Source organism: Misgurnus anguillicaudatus, chromosome 23, assembly GCF_027580225.2.
Source record: "Misgurnus anguillicaudatus chromosome 23, ASM2758022v2, whole genome shotgun sequence".
Lineage (NCBI taxonomy): Eukaryota > Metazoa > Chordata > Actinopteri > Cypriniformes > Cobitidae > Misgurnus > Misgurnus anguillicaudatus.
Window position 1 is genome coordinate 435,903 of NC_073359.2, and position 20,008 is coordinate 455,910.

At 36.9% G+C, this 20,008-nt stretch overlaps 2 protein-coding genes across 4 annotated transcripts; one reads left to right on the forward strand and one right to left on the reverse strand.

Annotated features, from left to right (window-relative positions):
• Nucleotides 1-21: 21 nt before the first annotated feature.
• Nucleotides 22-5,188, reverse strand: LOC141359356 (uncharacterized). Its single transcript, XM_073861671.1, has 2 exons — nt 4,363-5,188; nt 22-3,689 (listed from the first exon to the last, which is right to left on the reverse strand). The coding sequence occupies exons 1-2, from the start codon at nt 4,682-4,684 to the stop codon at nt 2,644-2,646; spliced, it is 1,368 nt and encodes a 455-aa protein (XP_073717772.1). The 5' UTR covers nt 4,685-5,188; the 3' UTR covers nt 22-2,643.
• Nucleotides 5,189-7,434: 2,246 nt separating this feature from the next.
• Nucleotides 7,435-19,952, forward strand: LOC129453712 (aminoacylase-1). 3 transcript variants are annotated; one of them, XM_073861562.1, is made up of 15 exons: nt 7,435-7,589; nt 8,227-8,369; nt 9,634-9,698; nt 12,992-13,096; nt 13,179-13,273; nt 13,359-13,435; nt 14,039-14,128; nt 15,924-15,980; nt 16,077-16,150; nt 16,230-16,279; nt 17,122-17,266; nt 18,295-18,363; nt 18,520-18,599; nt 18,690-18,750; nt 19,048-19,949. In XM_073861562.1, exons 2-15 carry the CDS (start codon nt 8,240-8,242, stop codon nt 19,210-19,212), a joined length of 1,263 nt encoding a protein of 420 aa, XP_073717663.1. In that variant the 5' UTR covers nt 7,435-7,589; nt 8,227-8,239; the 3' UTR covers nt 19,213-19,949. The 3 variants fall into 3 exon arrangements, with proteins under 3 accessions (XP_073717663.1, XP_073717664.1, XP_073717667.1); XM_073861563.1 differs by having other exon boundaries at nt 7,551-7,700; nt 19,048-19,950; XM_073861566.1 differs by lacking the exons at nt 7,435-7,589; nt 8,227-8,369; nt 9,634-9,698 and adding an exon at nt 10,441-10,478 and having other exon boundaries at nt 19,048-19,952.
• The last annotated feature ends 56 nt before the right edge of the window (nt 19,953-20,008 follow it).

Consider the following 20,008-nt stretch of genomic DNA (forward strand, 5'->3'; position numbering starts at 1 on the left):
CAGAATTACAGTGAAATCAGCGAAAACATGGTGAAAACGCGTCTAAATGAGAAACAGCTGTTGTGCGATAGACTGTACTAACAGATTAACAAGAATTCAGAGCTATCGTTTTACAGACTGCCAAAAAACACAGAAAGAAGAAATAAATAGATCGTTCATTTGAAACATCCACAGACCACAGGTGGGTTAATAAGTTGCTAGGGTGACAAGCAGAGATTTTACTTATTATTTAAAAGTATTTTTTTTCAAGTATTTGTATTTTATCCGTGTTTTTCTTTGGAAAACATACATTCCAAAGCATATTATCATCATTTTTACTCTATTAGATTGAATAAATACACGTTTTTGTTTTACATTTAATATTTAACGTACTTTTACTCAAGAAAAGTACACAATTTTAAGGTATTAAATAAATTTTAATATGCAGTATTAAAGAATACACAGTATAATTTTATGCTTTGGACTGTAGTGAAGTAACATTTTTCCCAATACAAACATGCTAATAAAGCACAGATGCTTGGAAATTGTAACTAATGTAACTAATATTGTCTACCTCTGCTATCAAGGAAAACTCATACAGAACATACAGAAATGTAATATAGTCACATATATGTAACCTATCTGTTTCCTCAGAATTTTTCCACTTTAGAATGATAGTACTGTTACTCATACAACATAATCATAATTTGATGTTAATAAATTAAACAGCTCTAAAAGGTGTTATACATGCTGTATTAACCTGCACATTTAGATAGATGTTAAAATGGCACAGGATACAATGCAGAGGATTGTTTTAACATGTCATAGTTTATTTGGAATGCCAGAATATTGTTTGCTAAGCCATATCAGTTTTTATTTGCTGAAGTAAATAAAAGAAGAGTCATGAGGAAAAGTAACACAATACTAGATGTTTTAAAACTTATTGTAAACCTTCCAGTTGTTTTCAGTGTCATGTGGTTGGACAAATTTTCAGCTGTGATGTCCGTGTTGCTGAACTCAAGATCACCTCTGCTTGTTTGCGTTGCTCTTATGCTGCGTTTACACCAGGCGCGGTAGAGGCGGCAAGCGCGGGTGATTTACATGTTAAGTCAATGTGAAGAAGCGATTACACGTGGATTATTATCCTGCGAATTGAGCGTTGCCGTGGGAAACGCGCCAGTTGAAAGATCTGAACTTCGGTAAATTTCCGCGTTGCGTTAACTAATTAGGACCTTGCAGTAGTAGTGACAGGAATAAAAAGGACCTCGCTTGGAAGAGTGTCAGTGAGGACATTGGGCAACCTGGTAAGTTGTAAATACACATTTCCCTTTTGAGTCACGTGACGTTTATCGACCCACGCCATTTATTTTCCCCCTATAGTAAGGTTATCAAATACAAACCGGTAACTATCTCGATAAATGCACAATCAACATCAGTCATCTTGCAAACAGACAACTGCATAGCACTTGACTTGCCACTCCCACAAGAAGTGGACTTTGCCTATGACACTCATCAAATGCTTGCTATTTTCACGCGTCTACTTCGCTCTGTACGTGCGAATGCATTCAAACTGTTCAAGCTGCAAACAAGGCGCGGTAGACGCCATTTTGACGCCTAAAACGCGGTTGGTGTAAACGCAGCATTAGTAGATGGCGTTGATCATTATAAAAATCAGCTGTTGCAGCTGTTATTTAATTTGCGCTTTTTTAGTAAATAACCCAAAATATTACCACTCTCATCACTGTTTTTTTTTTTTTTTTTTGGAATTGCGCTTGCACGATAATTTGCCCCATTTAGTAAATCTGGCCCTTTGACTAAAACTAATTAAAAATCTGTTTTCAAAATTAACAGCTTTTAAAGCAACACCAAAGAGTTTTTTTAACCTTAAAATAACGTTTCCAAAAAAGTTTCAGTCGTTCATCCACTCGAAACAGGGTGAGCAGCACCTTCACATTCGCTTTGCAGCCCTCTATCGGCCAAAACCGCACTAAAGAAGTTTCCAACCGTCGGGTCGCGGTCCTGTAGTTCGAGTGAAAACTACAAAAACTTGCTTTGCGGCAGACCTACGATCCAATCAGAGCCAGCTATGCTGCAGTATTTATGACAGTGGTAATGGACAATAACGCTTCTAACCTGTAGGGGGAGCGAAGAGCAAAAACTCTTTAGTGTTGCTTTAAGTGACCTGACCCAGTACACGTCTTAGGTAAAGTCTTTAACCTTTATGAGTTCTCTGATGTGACACTAAATTGTGATGTCGACTAAAACTCTTCCCACAAACATTACAGTGATGTAGGGATGTAACGATTCATCGTGTGTCCCATTAAAAATGCCTGTCTGAAATCGATTCTGAATTGCAAGGCTGCGATTCTTTGTTTCATGCACAGCTTGTGCGTGTAGTACGGTATTTGGTCAGTAGGAAGTCCTTATAAATCTAAAATCATAACGAGTCGGAGTCGTTTATAACGTGCATTTAAAAAAAGCAACACTCGTTAAACAAAATCATTTAAAATATTCTTTATTATCATGAAAATACTTGAAACTATTTGAAGAACAGTGATATAAATATTCCTGTAGACATTTCCTGGAATAGCATTCATAATACTACTTCTTTTGTGGCACAAAGGGAGTTTCTGCACGGGAGCGCCCCCTGGATTTCGCCGTAATTCATTCATTGAGAAAACGCGCATTTGCACATTTAATCGTTACACCCCTACAGTGATGAGGTTTCTCTCCCGTGTGAACTCTCTGATGACCTCTCAAATGAGATGGATCAGAGAAGCTCTTTCCACATTGAGAGCAGACGTAAGGTTTCTCTCCAGTGTGAACTCTCTCATGGATTTTTAAGGAACCTGACTGAGCAAACGTCTTCTCACAATGAGAGCATTTGTAAGGTCTTTCACCTGTATGAATTCTCTGGTGTGAAACTAAATTGGAATGTTGTTTAAAACTCTTCCCACAAACACTGCAGTGATGAGGTTTCTCTTCAGTGTGAACGCTCTTATGACCTCTCAAATGAGATGGATCAGAGAAGCTCTTTCCACATTGAGAACAGACGTAAGGTTTCTCTCCAGTGTGAATTCTCTGATGAGCCTTCAATTGAGATGAAGTAGTGAAGCTCTTTCCACATTGAAAGCAGACGTAAGGTTTCTCTCCAGTGTGAACTCTCTCATGGATTTTTAAGGAACATGACTGAGCAAAAGTCTTCCCACACTGAGAGCATTTGTAAGGTTTTTCACCTGTATGAGTTCTCTGATGTGACACTAAATGGTGATGTTTATTAAAACTCTTCCCACAAACACTGCAGGGATGAGGTTTCTCTCCAGTGTGAACTCTCTGATGAACAACAAAATTTCCTTTGGTGCTGAAACATTTGCCACATTCACTGCAGTTGAAAGGTTTTTCACCACTGTGTCTCCTCATGTGAACGTTCAGATGAGATAAGAAGTCAAAATTCTTCCCACACTGCTGACAGTGAAACTGCTTCTTCTCTGTGTGCTCTTCTGAATGAAGTTTCTTCTCTTGTAAGGTAGTAAAGCTGATCTCAGATCTGGTGAAGAGTTTCTGTTCGGTGTGTTTTCTCTCATGTCTCTCTAAATGTCTCTGTGAGCTGAATGTCTTTTCACAGGTGATGCAGGAAAGAGTTTGTGCTGTCCGTCGCTCTTTTGATGTTGAGGACGTTTCTTCATCAGAACATGATTCACTCTTCACATCTAAAAGAAACATCATAAAACATTAAAATTCTCTTTTCACTTTTAATCTCTATTCAGACAGTAATTGTTTCTCATTGGAACGTACGTTTTTTTTTTATACATTTACAAGGGGTAGTCCATGATTTTATTGCCATCTGAATACAGAATGTCAATGTTTTTCTCCGACCATCTGTGTAAACTTCCCGGACACCAAGGTCGCGTGGGATAATTTAATTCCTGTCCAAATCCACATCTCTGATCATTATAGACCACTAAATATCACTGTACAGTAACACGCCTTACATTTATTATCCTTTATAAACACAAGGGCGGCCCTCAACCAAAACATTTCCTAGTCGACAAGTTAGTTAATTTTCCACATCTAATGATGTACCGCTTCGAATGAAAAGTAAGAATGCAAACAAACTAAATATTGTCTATGTATTAACAAAAAAATAATAAGATATAAAGCAGAAAACTAAAACACTAAATAAAAACAGTTATTCACCCTGAGTCACTTTCTTCTGAAATGTTATCATTAAATCCACCTAACTTAATCCTGGAGTAAGTACGCAAGTATATCAAAAATAAGTAAAACACGTTTCCATATAATTTGGAGGATTAAATCAGTATATTTAATATATAAGTCTCTATAATAATTCATTATTGTGAAAAGACAACATAAGAAACATACCCGAAGGAATAAAATCATTGTCATCATCATCTTCATCAGTGTGATCTTCCTCTTCTCTAGGTTCAGTTTTTATTTCTGTGGGTTCAGTTTTTATTTCTGTAGGTTCAGTTTTGATCTTCATCATGAGGTTCGTGCAGTCGATGAGTTTGACTGAACACATGTTGAGTTTGTTCTGCAGGATCTGCTGCTGTTCTCCAGCGTTACAGACAGAATCCAGAGACTCTGTGGAGGTTTGATCAGTAGATTCATCATCCTGTAAACCCTCATCAGTTTCTTCTGATTTACAGCAAAACACATCCATCTCATCTCTCATCATCAGCATATCAACACTAAAATACACGGAGATAAGAATCAACAAACACAAACTAACACAGCACTTGATGCTCGACTCTTCGTTCTTCTTCTTCTTCTTCTTTCTTTTTTACCGGCAATGGAGCATTACCGCCCCCTCTGTTCCGGAATATGGACCTGATAATAGGTCTACTAAAAAGTAGAGACTTTTTAATGACATATATACTCACACATTAATAAAAAAAAAAAAAAATTTAATAAACACCTTTCTAATCCTACATTACCTCCCTCCTTTCCCCCTATATCTATCTCAAATCCGATTATATAGCCCTGTCTCCTTCAGAAAAGTCATCAGTACCCTAAACTGTGCCCTATCATTATCACCCAGCAAACTTTTTAAAGTGAACTCCTGTTCTCCTATCTCCCTAAAATCACTACTCATTTTGTCTCTTTGTTCTATATAACTCGGACAGTCTAATAATACATGTTCTACTGATTCCTCCACTCGACATTCTTCACACAATCCTGTTTGATGTTTGGTTCTTCTTCTTCGTGCGGTTCGCAATCTTAAGTAGATCATTAGCGCCATCTACTGCTATTTGCTGGATATAATCTTCTTCTTCTTTTCTTTTTAATGGCGGTTGGCGAACCCACTTAAAGGTGCATTTCCGCCACCTACTGGACTGGGGCACTTATAATAAAAAATAATGCTGCATCCGAAAACTCTAAATTGCCTTCCGAGGCAGCATTTAAAGGCAGGAAGGCATCAAAGAGCATAGAGGAACAAGAGACAAAATTCTGATGCGTTTTTGGAAAAATGCTTCGGTAGCCAGCCATTCCCTAACAAAAATGAACCATGGTTTTATTGTGGTAAAAGTGTAGTAACCATGTTTTTTTGGTGTATTGATTACTATGAGCAAAACCATGGTTTTACTACAGTAACCATGGTTTTTTGGCTTTAACTGTAATAAAACCATGGTTCATTTTTGTAAGGGATTCTCACAGCAATTAATTCTCAATTCATTCTCAGCGAATCTCACAGCCAAATCAGAAGCGCAATAGGAAATTTCTTAAATTAAGCCATCATTAAATTCTGTTCATTCGCTTCAGTACACCTACACTAAATGCTGTATTGTCTTGTATGTATGTGTTGTTGTTGTTGTTATCATTTGTGGAATCCAATCATTAAATAGATAGACTTTTGAGGTTTTTTTCTCGCTTTATTGAGTAATTCCATTTTATGCTACTTCATACTATATTTACTACTATTATTAGTTACCTACTACTATATATATTTGTGTGTGTATGTATGTATGTATGTATGTATAGACCCTTTTACTGTTTGTACACAATGATGACGTGGCAGCGTATGTGCGCGCAGTTTGGCAACAGAATTATGTCAAGAATCAGCAGTGAAGCAACACAGAAAGAGAAAGTTATTTTAGTAAGTTAACTTTATCAGCTTTTTCAACACAGCTATCCGTGAACTATAGTGGAGTGGATAGAAGATGTTAGCAGATGACCAAATATAAAGATACCAGATACATATATACATATATTAGTATGTTATATTAGGGCAACCAAACGCAACAACCAGACATTCTGATGCTGGGAAACCGTTTTAATAAACTTTCTGATTTGATTACACGTTAGAACCAATGGGGAATAACACTACTTCTGTTGACAAAATGCACGTGCAGGTTATTTGATCACGTGAGGGTCTATATGTATGTTATATATGTGTGTATGTACGTATGTAGGTCTATATATATGTTTGTATATGTATGTGTATGTATATATTCTTTCTTTTTATTGCTCAAAATAAACTTCAATCAAATCAAATGTCATATGTTGTTTGTAATGATTCAGTGTTTGTAATGGTACAACTTAAACTTCAAAGAATTTCAAACCAAACTGAAGTGGAAGACTCGAGTCGCTCTCATTCCAAAATTGCTTAAGCGCAGGGCTGCTGCTGGGCACTGGTGTTGCAATGGAACTATTATTCTGCATCTGGTATTTTTGTTTTGTGTAGGTTTAGTTTTATTTAGCCTAATTTCACACAAAAATAACTACTCTGTTTTTTCTTTAAACATTTACAATATAGAAAATATATAATTATAATTATTATAGAACAAAAAAACAACCTATACCATCTCTTGATTTATTTACAAGATGTAGTATGTGGACAATAATGAAGCATCACCATCGGTGAACACAGGCAAAATATTTTCACATTACCCCTCATCACACAGTCTAAAAAAGTCAGAGGGTCACAGACACTTTTACAACCAGCATGACACTGTAAACATTTTAAACTTAAACCCTGTCAAGCTACACATTGACTGAGTAATGTAAAGGTGCAGCATCTAGGATATTTCACTTACTTAAGACTACTTGTTGTTATAATTGAACTTGGTCAGTGCAACATCAAGACTCAACTGGGTCATGTTAGCATTATTTTTACATTTCACATGAGCTGGATGGATACAGTTTCAAACATCAGTCTTTAATAACTAGGACACATCTTCATGTATTTCATATTTTGAGCAAGATTGTAGGCACAAACATTATTAGGTCAACAACTCCACAATACACCACAAACATAAGAGTTTTAACTTTGCTCATTGAATGGCTTTGCACTTTGCCCATGAAATAAATCGGATATTTAAGTGCAATCATTGGGTCCCAGTGCTTCTTCTTATACTTGCTATAACACAATTAATAGTAAGTTATTCATGTTCTAATGAAAACACATTCCTGTTAATTTTATTACGTTTTTGCTTTAACGGCCTTCCATAGAGGCAAGACGCATGATATGTATATCAGCTACGTCACAACAATGCATCTACTACGTCATTACGCTGCAGTCCGGAGCGAGGAGTTTACATGATCGAGTTTAATAACTAACCGGTTAATCTGAGATCCCTGGACCAAAGGTAAGTTCTGAATGACTTTACATAAGCGATAGAGATAGATAAACACTTAGTTAAGCGTTTCCTCACTAGTTTAAAACACAGATTATCTCTCTGCTCGTTTTGAGGTTGCCGGTGAGTAAATCTATGAAGCAGAATATCGGCTGTTATTGACTGTGTTTGTTGTTTACGTTAGATGTGTCTTGTTAAGGATGACACTGTTTGTTTTTTTCATTGTATATTAGATGCGTTCACATGATTCACTTGAAATTTGACCCGTGTTTACGACTAATATATTGTTCTGCACATCACGGCGATATCCAGTTGTGCACGCATCATTTAGATTAACTGTATGGTGTTGTACTTAAAATATGATATGTTATAGATCATCACAGTTTGTGTCCTTGATCGATTACACGTTTTTAACCTTAGGTGATTAGTGAAATGACTGAGCTAGTACACGCTAAGTAGTAGTAATAATGTTATTAAATGTGCATACTAGTCCTAAGAACATCGCTTATCCCCACAAAGAAATGAAATTTGCATAAAGAAGTGAAGCCTTTTTTTTTAGAACCATTAAGATCTTTTGGATTATTTAAATGTAATGAAGTATAGGAGTGTAGTAATGTCAGTGTATTAGATCAGACGTCTGTTCCTGCAGGACAGTGGATCAGATGTTGCCTGATAAAGATGGACCGAGTGGAGGTGGAGTCGTTCAGGATAAGACGGGTTCAGAAGATCCATCAGTGACTCTGTTCAGAGAATATCTGAGACTGAAGACCGTCCACCCTGAACCTGATTATGGTACCGTATTTGATTTACAGAGACACGGTTACATTATAGGGGTATTAATGTTTCACCTCTGAAGTTTGGGTTTATAATGAAGATTAACCTTCGCCCAGTAATACATCTTTGACCTAGCCTGGATTAAACCAGACCATTCTCAGTAGTAACTGAGTTATGATCTGGCAAAGCTTCATAGACAAATCATTTCCAAAGGGGATGTCAGTCAAATGCCTCTGTGTCCAATTGGATAGACCTAAAACCAATCACAGCGATGAAGGAGATGACGTATGCAGAGCTATATCAGACTTTTGCCGGATCCAGTCAGTAAGACCAAAGACAGGCTAGATGTGTTATAGTGGAGTCTCTAATGTCATCACCTGGCGGCCATCTTACCACAGGCAGCTCGCTCACTCGTAGCATTGAGTTTTAATGATGGATGTACTTTTAAATGACCATAACTTTTCAAACGGTGTGGTTTCTTACAATCGTTTTTAACATGGCTATAATTCTGGATGCTTTTACAATGAAGACTTTTCATGAATCATAAGTATGCAGTGTCATAGGTACATCTGTGATATTTATAACAAACCAAACCATTTGAAAATCGATAGAAAATTAAGCAAGTTATGGTCATAAGTGCCTGCACCATTAAAGCACAATGCTACGAGTGAGTGAGCGCCCTGTGGTAAGATGGACGCCAAATGCGGACGTTCCACTCAATTGGCCAGCAGCGCGGACGAGACATCTAGCCTTTATAGATATCTATGGGTAAGACAGTGATAACATCTTTTTTTTAAGATATGAAGGCTTTGAGTGTTGTTTTTGGCTCGGGTTTTAACGAAAAGGAAAAGTTTAAAGCGCTTAAAACAGACGCGATAGCTGATTCGAACGAGTGATGTTTTACGGCGGGGGCATCCATCTTTGTAATGTACAAAATCTGCTTCACCGTCGCTGTGCTGTCATCATCGTGTAAAGGCTGCCCCAACGTTTCTGATTGGTGCCGGGATTTCTCGGCATTAGAAATGGGCTTGAATGGCCTCCTTGCCAGACTACTTGCAGAGCAAATCTGAATTTGCCGGAAGATGTCTGGGTTTTCCAAGGCTATCTTTGACCCCTAAATGTTTTTACAAATAATAATAAATGAATTACAAGTGGAGCACACTTTGGCCCATCATATCTTTCAACTGTACACTGTGATAATACCACTTAATATAATCCATGGTATATATTTGGGTGGTGTCTTAAATTTGAAAATGTTTTGTCACCTGTCAATCATTGTTAGACGCTGCATTAAGATTTCTGGACCGGTTGGCAAAGGAACTTGGTTTGCCTATGAAGAAAGTGGAGGTAAAAACATTAATCTGTTACTTGACTTTAAGTAGTAAATGCATTCCCTGTGTTTTGAACCCATGTTTTTGCTTTTGATTGTACCATGTTCTGTTAGTTACATTGATCTGACTCTCATCATGTTCTTTGTCATGCATATTTTAATAGTTAAATAAGTGTGCTGCTAACCAGACATGACACAACAATCAAATCACTTTCAGTTTTTCCCACAGATCTGAAATATACTTGTGGTGGTAGCCGTTGAAATTGCAATCATTACCCCTTGACAAAAATCGGTCTACATTATATTTCAGAAATTGAATCACCCTGAACTCTCTTTGCCATGAATGAAGCAGACTGTTTGACTAAGCACTGATATATGAAGTTATCTGAAATGATCAAACTCTATTGAATACAATAATATGTATAGTATTTTAATCGCATTGCAGGTCTATAGATTAAAATAGGATTATAAATGTGACCGGTGTTATAGACCATTTTGGAAGATGTAAACAACACTGGTCCAGAAACACTTCTTCTTTCAGTTTGTAACCATTTTCTTGTTTTCTTTATTTGTGAAATAATCTTATACAACATATAATACGACATACAATAAATAGTAGTATTAAAAAACTGAAACTGCTTCTGGACCAGTGTTAAATCTTGAAAATGGTCTATAATGGTTTCTTCAGTTTCTATTAGAGCAAAAGCAGTAAAAGTGCCTCTCTTGCATTTCCTCGTTTGCAGCTTAATCCACTCAATATTTCAGATTCAAAAGTCTACTTGCTGTCCTGGTGACGGGTGACTTTACATTACAGCTTTGTGTTTTTTAGATCTAGAGTCAGCTTGAGCTTTGCTCTGTCAGTGCAATGAGCTTGACATTATCATTGCTTTTTTGCTACCATCTCTGTGCTCTATGAAAAAACTTTTTAGGTGGTTCATTAATAATGATATTATAAAAATGGGTAAAAGAAAGTGGAGCGCATGGTTGTGACATTCAAAACGAGCCAATTGTTATCGCGATAGAAACCAGAGGCGCGCTTGAAACATCAAATGTGCTTTAGCGTGTTAGCGCTGACTGACTCTGATCATGGCCGTTCTCCAATCGACTAGAGTTTTACACACACTGTAAATCAGACCCTGGACACGAGATAATTAAACTGCGACTGACATTTTAAAATGAAGATTCGGAACCGTACAGGTCCCAGATCCTCCGTGAAGAACAGGGGTCTTAAAGGGCCAGTGTTCTGCAAACTCATTCGGAGGTTGTTGATCAGAGATGAAACTAAACTCAGAACAGTGCGAACAGCAAACTTTAGGTCCTCCGTTACTTGGGCCCACCCAAGTAAAGTCAAAGTGTGGGAAACACTGACTTTTATTCTAATCTGAATTTTTATTCTAAGCAGCCGTGTTTGCAATGAGCAATAAAACAATTTATTTGTCTCTTAAACCCCATTTACACAACACTTTGATTCCAGAAAATTTTGGTTAAATTGTCAGAGCCTTCTGTGTGAACACAAACACATCCTGGAAATGTTTTGGAATTGCTCCTGCAAAGGGGAATTAGTAACATTGCTGGAACATTTACAGAACTGTGCGAACAAAAGGCAGAAGCTTGTCATCGCAACAAGAAGTTGTCGTCTAGCTCTTTGACACTGAGGTTTTAAAGGGCACCTATTATGCAAAATTCACTTTTATAAGGGGTTTAGACATAATGCATGCTGGCAGTGTGTGAACACAACCACCCTACAATGAGAAAAATCCACCCGCTTAATTGTCAAAGTTAATTGTCATTAGACATGCTGTTTTGATTGTCTTATCAATTTGAGGTCACATTGATAAAGCCCCGCCCACTTACAGTACTGCATTACCATAGTTTCCACCCAGGGCTCCAGACTAACTTTTTTCACTAGGAGCACTGTGGCCCCAACTGAAAATTTTAGGGGCACCACCAGAAAATTTAGGGGCACACACCAAAAATCAACATGCTTACCAAATATTTACATTTCTACCAATTTCCACTGTATTACTAATAAATACTTTAATGATAGATGCAGAAAGTACAATGTGCTGTTTCAAATTCAGTGTCACATCACAAAAATATCAAATTTATCAGTGAGTTGTACTCTGTGCACTAGATATTATTGTCTCAGACTGTATTAATCAGATCTATTTGAACTGAAAGCGCTCACTGTCTGTTTGTAAGGAAGTGAGGAGCTGGAGCTCATTTGCATTTAAAGGTACAGACATGAAAACACCCATATATGGGCACTTTAGACAAATAAATGATTTGTGGGGTAACTTCACAGATACATTCTGGGCACATCTGAGACTTATATTACATCTTGTAAAAAGGCTATAATAGGAGCTCTTTAAATGCAGATTAACATATACGATGAGAAACGTCTGCAAACTGGACTGAAGCAGAGATCAGATCACTATCCGCGCTTAATATATGATTGTTCACCATAATAACAGAACAGTGCGTCACACGCTACTTTATGATCTTATCGCAAACAAAAATGCATGTGCGTCATTCTCGAGAGAAAATTCACCGATAATAAGCAAACTTCAGACACTGCAGGAAAAACCTAACAAGTTCAGGACTTTAAATACGTCACGTGTCTTTACGGGATCTTTACGGTATGTGAATCCACACACAGATTCCGCAAAATCATTGGCAGTGTGAATGAACCAAAATCAAATGATCCCTGGACAAATCCCAGATGCATTTCTGTTTATTTTCTGTATTCTGTTTGTATAAAGGGTTTTTATTTCTGTGAAACTTTATTGGTGTACATGTGATACCTGTATGTTAATGTGTGCCAAATCCCCCTGGAGAGCCACTGATCTGAGTTTAGTTTAAGTTCTGATCAATAACCTCTGAACGAGGCTGATCAACATCTTCGTTATTACTTGCACATTACAGGCACACGTGTTAAAGCAGAGTTTGCAGGACACTGACCCTTGCATTGCATAGATGAGTGTTTATAGCATGTTGCTGTGCAGTTGTTTGGTTTTCTTGGTATTTGTTGTTGTTGTTCTGTTCATGGTGGTTGCTCAAGTTACATAGGTCACTATGATATTTTGGTCTGTAGATATTGCTCAGGTGCCCCCTCAAGTGTCTTGTATATATTTTGTGCATGTAATCCTCTGCCAGATAAACATATGACTGATCACTTTGGAATACATATAAGTTTATTCTGACTGAGCTATCAGGACAGATGTCTCATGTCAAGCCCTGTTAAGGACACATAAACATTGTGAAGAGTGTAAATAACCGAGTTAAGAGTGTTTCTTTGACTCGTCCTCAGATATGTCCTGGACGAGTCATTGCCATCATGACGTGGGTCGGCACCAGGCCGGAGCTGAAGTCGGTTCTGTTAAACTCACACACTGATGTTGTGCCGGTTTATGAGGTATTGTGGCGTAACACATCCTACCGATCAGATCATGATGTGTGTGTCAGAAACTCACCTGTTGTATGCCCGTCTGTCTCAGGAACACTGGAAATATGACCCATTTGCTGCCGTTAAAGATGCTGATGGCAACATTTTTGGCAGAGGAGCTCAGGATATGAAATGTGTAACAATCCAGTAAGTTTATAGACATTTACAGCACATTAAATGTTTGCTTGTGTCAGCTGCTTTTGTTTTGATCGATGTTCATTTTGGCCCGCAGGTACATTGAAGCACTTCGCAGACTGAAGACCGCTGGGAAAAGATTTCCTCGCACTATACATTTAACATTTGTACCAGGTCAATACAAAGCGAGTAGATGCCATATTTCATTTAATGGGATTAGTCCTTGAATTTAAGGGTATTGGACCTGGAAAGTCCTTGAAAGGTCCTTGAATTTGAAGTTAACTAAGGTGTGGGAACCCTGTATATCCCCTACATAACATGTTGGCCAATCAGAAGACATTGAAGAGGCTCGTCTTAGCACGAACTGCAACGTCACAAGCCAAAAGCTCCGGTTTCACCAGCTACACGATAACACTACAACAGGAGTTTATAAAAAACTTCACCCTAGCAGAAGTTCAGAAACCTGATATTGTGTTTGGCTGATTTTGAAGTAGGGGCTTTATAGACTCTGGATGTAACGGTGTGTTTAAGACAAGCTGTGAAGAAAGCTGTAAAATCTGTGAAAAATAATGTTCTTTTTGAACAAACAACCATGATATAACCTATCCTATGACACCCACATTTCAAAATCAAGCATAATAATACCCCTTTAAACATCCATGTTGATGTAATACATGTATATATGTGTTTGTTGAGTAAAATATAATTAATAAGCTCAGTTGGTGCCACATTCATATCTGTCTTGACATATTGATAATCTTTTCCTATTTTTTCCAGATGAGGAGGTGGGAGGACATAAGGGTATGGAGACGTTTGTAAAGCACGCTGAATTTCAGAAGCTCAATGTGGGTTTTGCTCTTGATGAAGGTAAATACGTCTTTAGATTGAAGACACTTATTTCCTGTCATTGCAGTTTATTACAAACATTTCAGGATGGATTTAAGTGATGAATGCACAGACTGATACTTTAGTGTCTGTATTTCTGAAGGAAATGTGTTGATTATAGGTTTGCTTGTGTTTTTACCTAAAGTTATTTGTTATGTTGACTTTAATGTCAGTCGTCAATTACTACACTGTGTGAAATACAGCTTACTTTGTTACTATGATCCAGTTTTATTGTTTATCAGACACAGTGCGTTATGATTTATCTTCCCTTTGGACCGCTATATTAGGTGTAATAAAGATACTGCTATATCAGCTTGCAGTGAAAATATAGTAATACATGGCGACCCATGCTAGGCCTGCATGATACTGGAGTTAAACTGTAATATTATGTTTTCTGCCATTTGAGAAATACCAATCTCATATAGTGTAACACTGGTTAGTTTTGTTTTTGAAAGAAAATGCTCTGCAATTTCTGTTACGTGACTGAATCGGCTACATAAAGAATACAGCAGCCTGTTTATCTTTATCACACGTGCAAAACTAATGCAGATGTGTTAGTGAGAAGACACTAAACTCAGTCAGAAACTATACACATAGATCCATATAGCACGTGTCCTTTTGATGTGTATCTGCCCTGCTAAATGTTGGTGTGTGTGCTAGAGATCGACCAATATGAGTTTTTCTATTGCCGATGTCTAGATTTTTTTTTTTTTTTTAGGGCCGATATCCCTCCGTTTTCCCCTTTATTTGCATGCTAAAAGTCATGAAATTTGTCCAAAGAATACATGTAAAATATATTTAATTGCTAATTTTAATCAGGCGTTCTTGCGATCAGGCTAGTCGAGGGAATGCTCGTTGCGAGAGGGCCCCTACTGCAGCAATGTAACTTAAACGTAAATTTATCTGATAAATGGTGGGTGTTAATGTGTGGTTTCATTCAGATAAGTATAATGTATGGCTTGAAACAGATCATGACCTTGGACGCACAAAATGGCAACTCTTTCAAACATGAAACCGGTGTTAAGGTAGCTATGTTAAGGGCGCAAAGCACCTTTCTGCACACAAAGAAACTTTGAACCCCATCATCGGATTTTTTACATCGATGAACGGCTTCAACTAAAGGTGCTTATATCTTCACACGATTTGTAGGAATAGTGAGAATTAAGCCTAGTTTTTCAAGTTATGTTCCCCGACAGCAAGATAGCTGCCAGATTTGCATGCGGTGAATGTAAATGTTCATATATTTGAACGTATGGAATGGCTCTTTATTTTAAGAAACTAAGTTTGTCAAACATACTTGATCAATTAGGTTGATGGTAAATAGGCGTAGTTTGTTTTTAAATCTTGTATTTCAGTTTTTTAAGGTGATATCAGTGTTACTGGATATTTTATTTATTTTATGTATTAATAATGCTGCCTCCCAGTAATTTACTGTAGGTATGTAAACCATCTTACTGGTTCTGTGTTATTTAAATAAACTTTTATTCTGTCATTGATTGTAGTTTAGGTGTGGTACATTTTGGTGTTTAGGAGATGCTTTTTTTTAAAGCAAAAGGCAAATTTTCATTAGATATATCAGTCATCTTCTAGTGTGTAGATTATAGAGGTGCAGGCAACAATTATTCATGGAAGCAATTCTTAATTCTTCCGAGTACTTTAGTACCTAAAAACATTACATTGAATTGTATCTATCTCTGTATATCTTTAAGATCTTTCCTCTATATATAATCCAGTGAATCATGAACAACCCTTTCTCTTCTTTGTTTTTTACACAAAGGTTTGGCAAATCCCACAAACAACTTTACTGTCTTCTATGGAGAAAAAAACCCATGGTGTGAGTATCATCTCATTTTAGTCGTCACATTGATTGAGACTTTGTTAATAAACTACCTGTGATGTTAAAGTGTCTGATGTTAATTCTGTTTTACAGGGATTACGGTTAGTTGTCCTGGAAGTCCAGGTCATGGCTCCAGGTTTGTGGAGAACACGGCAGCAGAAAAACTAGTGAGTGTGTTTGAACTCTAACTAAAACTAATCTCTGTGATCAGAAACTGATTGTGTCCTTTTTTTATTATGTCCACAGCGGCGAGTTATAAACTCATTCTTGGATTTCAGAGAGAAAGAGAAATGTCGGTTAGTCCAATTTCTTTGTTTAAATAGACCTTAACCTGCTGTTCAGTTCTCATATAACTAGCAACTACCTCAGACCATATTAAGACGGTCAATCAAATTTTTATTTTTGATCCTGATTCATCAATTCAATATCTTGATTTGTTGATGTGAAGCTTATCTTTATCGACGGACAATGCAAAATGCAGTTTTTGTTGTCACGTGACCTCGCTAAAAAGTTTGGACAATTCCGAAGACGCAACCTGATTCAAATGCTTTGATTCGTTAAAGAGCCGTATAGAGTCATGTGTTCATGATCAGACTGGTTGCATTGACTTTAGGTTTGTTCGACTTCATCCGGCGCCGCAAGAATCGACAGCCGGATGACGTCAAAGTACCGTGAGAGCAATTTGCGAAATTTTACAAATTTGCTTTTATGTTACTCTCGTGGAACTTTGACGTCATCTGGCTGTCGGTTCTTTCGCCGCCGCATGAAGTCGAACAAGCCTTTTGTCTGATTCACTAAAATGAAGCAGTTCATAAGAGTCATTCGTTTGGACTACGCAGTACTATAAAGAAGCGTTTTCTTGCCGTTATTTACAGGTACACGGTCTTCTATCTCATCACATTGAAGTGTAAATTGGTCAAAGAAACTGATTAAATATATATTTTATACATCAGGATACCAGTGCTGGGGTGGCATATAGGGTGGCAGTGCTTTTTCTTAGGGTGGCGCTTGCCACCCCGGTAGATCTGCCCATGCATTACATATTTTTTGTGCTCAGAGCAATCATCAGTATGAAATAAAGTCATGCTTTGAAGGCACAAACTGTAAATATTTTGTGTTTTTTGTGTGTCACTTTTAGGCTGAACACCAGCGAGTGTTTCACACTTGGTGATGTCACGACTGTTAACATGACGATGGTGAAAGGGGGAGTGGCTTACAATGTTGTACCAGCAGAAATGGATGTCAGCTTTGATTTGAGAATCCCGCCCACTGTCGACCTACAGGTTTGCATCTGAAGCTTTAAGCGACAGCCTCAGTGACGTAGCAAGTCAGTCCCGGGCCCATATGCAAAGCCCCCCCAACCTTGCCCGTTGGCACTGTTAACTGTGGCGTGCAGGTCTGTTAACAACATATACTTTTAATAAGGTAGTCAAATATTTTTACTTGACTTTTTTACTTTAAAGGGTAGATTTAAATAAAGAAAAACAAAATGTTTTGGGTAGTTTTTGACTCGGGACTAACTTCTCCGCCTTCTCTAAGGCCCCACTTTTATATTTATATTTGTCCATCCTTAATGTTCATGTAGATAGCCGCTATAGTAACCTCTCACACTGTGTTTTCTTTTTTTTGGCGCGGCGATGCGTCAGGTAAAAAAATTATGGCGTAGTAGTCTACAGCAGAAGCGAAATATGCAAAAATAAAAAATAAACGCAAACAAGAAATGACGGATAAATTAGACATTATGGAGAAATAAGAAATCACTACACATGATATGCATACGAAAATATATTTATTGTGGCCACAAATAAAATTTTTATTGAAAAAACATTTTTTTTATTAAAAGTTCGGCCGGGCCCCCTATTGGCCCGGGCCCATTTGCAAGTGCATCCCCTGCATGCCCACACGCCACGCCACTGGACAGCCTGATACCAGATTGTTTTATGAAATTAAACACATTTTTTCAAAAACAATGTACTTGTATATACATGTTTAATATATTTACATGTAGCTTATAAATCATTTTACAGAATTGTGTATATATTAAGATTATATACATCAGCTGTCAAACATGACGCTCTCTTGATTCGGTGTAAAACGACTCCACATGAACTACCATTTTCACACTTTTACACAATCAGATAAATATTTAGATTTATTAATTTAGCAGACACTTTAATCCAAAGTAACTTAAATCTTTAATATTTAATAATACAGAGCATTTAATATAAACAGTAAGCATAGTCTACATAGTTATGACGACCAAAACACAACTCAAAGCTGTCTCTAAATGTTCTAATGTCTTATTCTTTAGGAGTTTGAAAAACAGATAAAAACTTGGTGTAAGGAAGCTGGTGAGGATGTGACATACAAATTCGCACAGGTCAGTTTAACATTCACACCATTATCACAACATATTTCTCTCATCTTTGTTACTTTTACATATTAATAAACTGAATGATAGACAGACACCTAAATAACTCGAAACTGAACATGTTTAGATGGTCCACATGATTTTTAAAGTTTGTTTTATTTTCAGAAACACATGGACCAGAATATGACGTCCACGGAGGAGAGTGACCCCTGGTGGCAAGCATTTAGCTCTGCCTGCAAAGCTATGTGAGAAGACACATAAATAATACACAAAAACATGCATTACTAAATGTTTTTAAGTCTGTATATGTGACTTATTATTATGTGTTATAACAGGAATATGACTCTGATAAAGGAAATCTTCCCTGCTGCCACAGACAGTCGCTTCATCAGGGAAGTAAGTCTTAAGAACAAACCATCCAAACCTTTAACCAAGTACCTTATATTAACGTAAAGAAAGCACTATATACTTATTTCATGGATTTATTTGTGTGCATAATTTGAAAAAGTTGTGTAGGGATGTGTAAAAAAAGTGCTGATTCATGTGACATCACGCACTACTTTGCCTATTTGTGAGGTCATCACGTGTTGTAATCTGTTTTGATCTCTATGCATGAGCTGAGCTCTTATGAATCTTTCTGTTTAGTTTGCAGTGGTTTGGCGTGTAGCTCATGTAATAATGTTTTTTGTTTAGTTGGGTCTTCCAGCCATTGGATTCTCCCCGATGAACTTGACTCCTATCCTCCTCCATGATCACAACGAGTACCTGAATGAAGGAGTATTTCTACAGGGCATCCAGGTGTACGAGAGACTCTTACCTGCGCTTGCCGGTGTGTCACCACTGAGCGGTGAAGAGTAAAAATCAATGCATCTATTGAACGCTTCTTTCTCTTGCGGTTTTAAGTATTGGTGCTGACTTTTGCACATATCAAAAAATTGCCATAACACCAAAGAATGGGCTAAACCAATGAAATACACATCACAATCATACATTTGATTTACTTTACTCAGGAGTTTATTTGTTTTAATAAAGTCTTAGATACACTTGTTAGAATTAAGTCTTACTTACATCTGTGTTGAGTGATACATCTAAAAATTAGATGTTGTGTTTTAATCACTGTAGATTTTCATTAACCGTTTAATGAATATGCATAAATAATTAGGCTTTTATCTCATTATAAAAAATGATTTCAGAGACACAACTGTATATTTGCTTGGCATAGATGCATTATATATTCTAAGCATACACTTTTGATGCAAAGATACAATAAATGCTATATGCTGAAATGCATCTAACCTCATGATTACTATGTGTGATATGAAAATCTATTTAATTATGCAATGTCTTAAGTGTTTTCAGTTTAATTTCGTAATACATTTGAAATCTTGTAATTTCTTGTACAAATGTAAATGGTTAAATTTAAAATGATAGTAACAACAATCATGTTTTCTTTTTTTTTTCCTTTTTTAGTTAAGCATAAATATTAAAACAAATGTTTTTAGGGTAAAATGTTTGCCTTGATTAAAGTTAACTGGTACATTATGTAAAAGCTTATAAGTGCCTCTAAAAAGTATCCTGTGGTTAAAACTAATAACTTAAACCAAATAAAGAAATACGGAAGAAAATCTGTTGTGTAATAGCTTTTTTTCTGAAA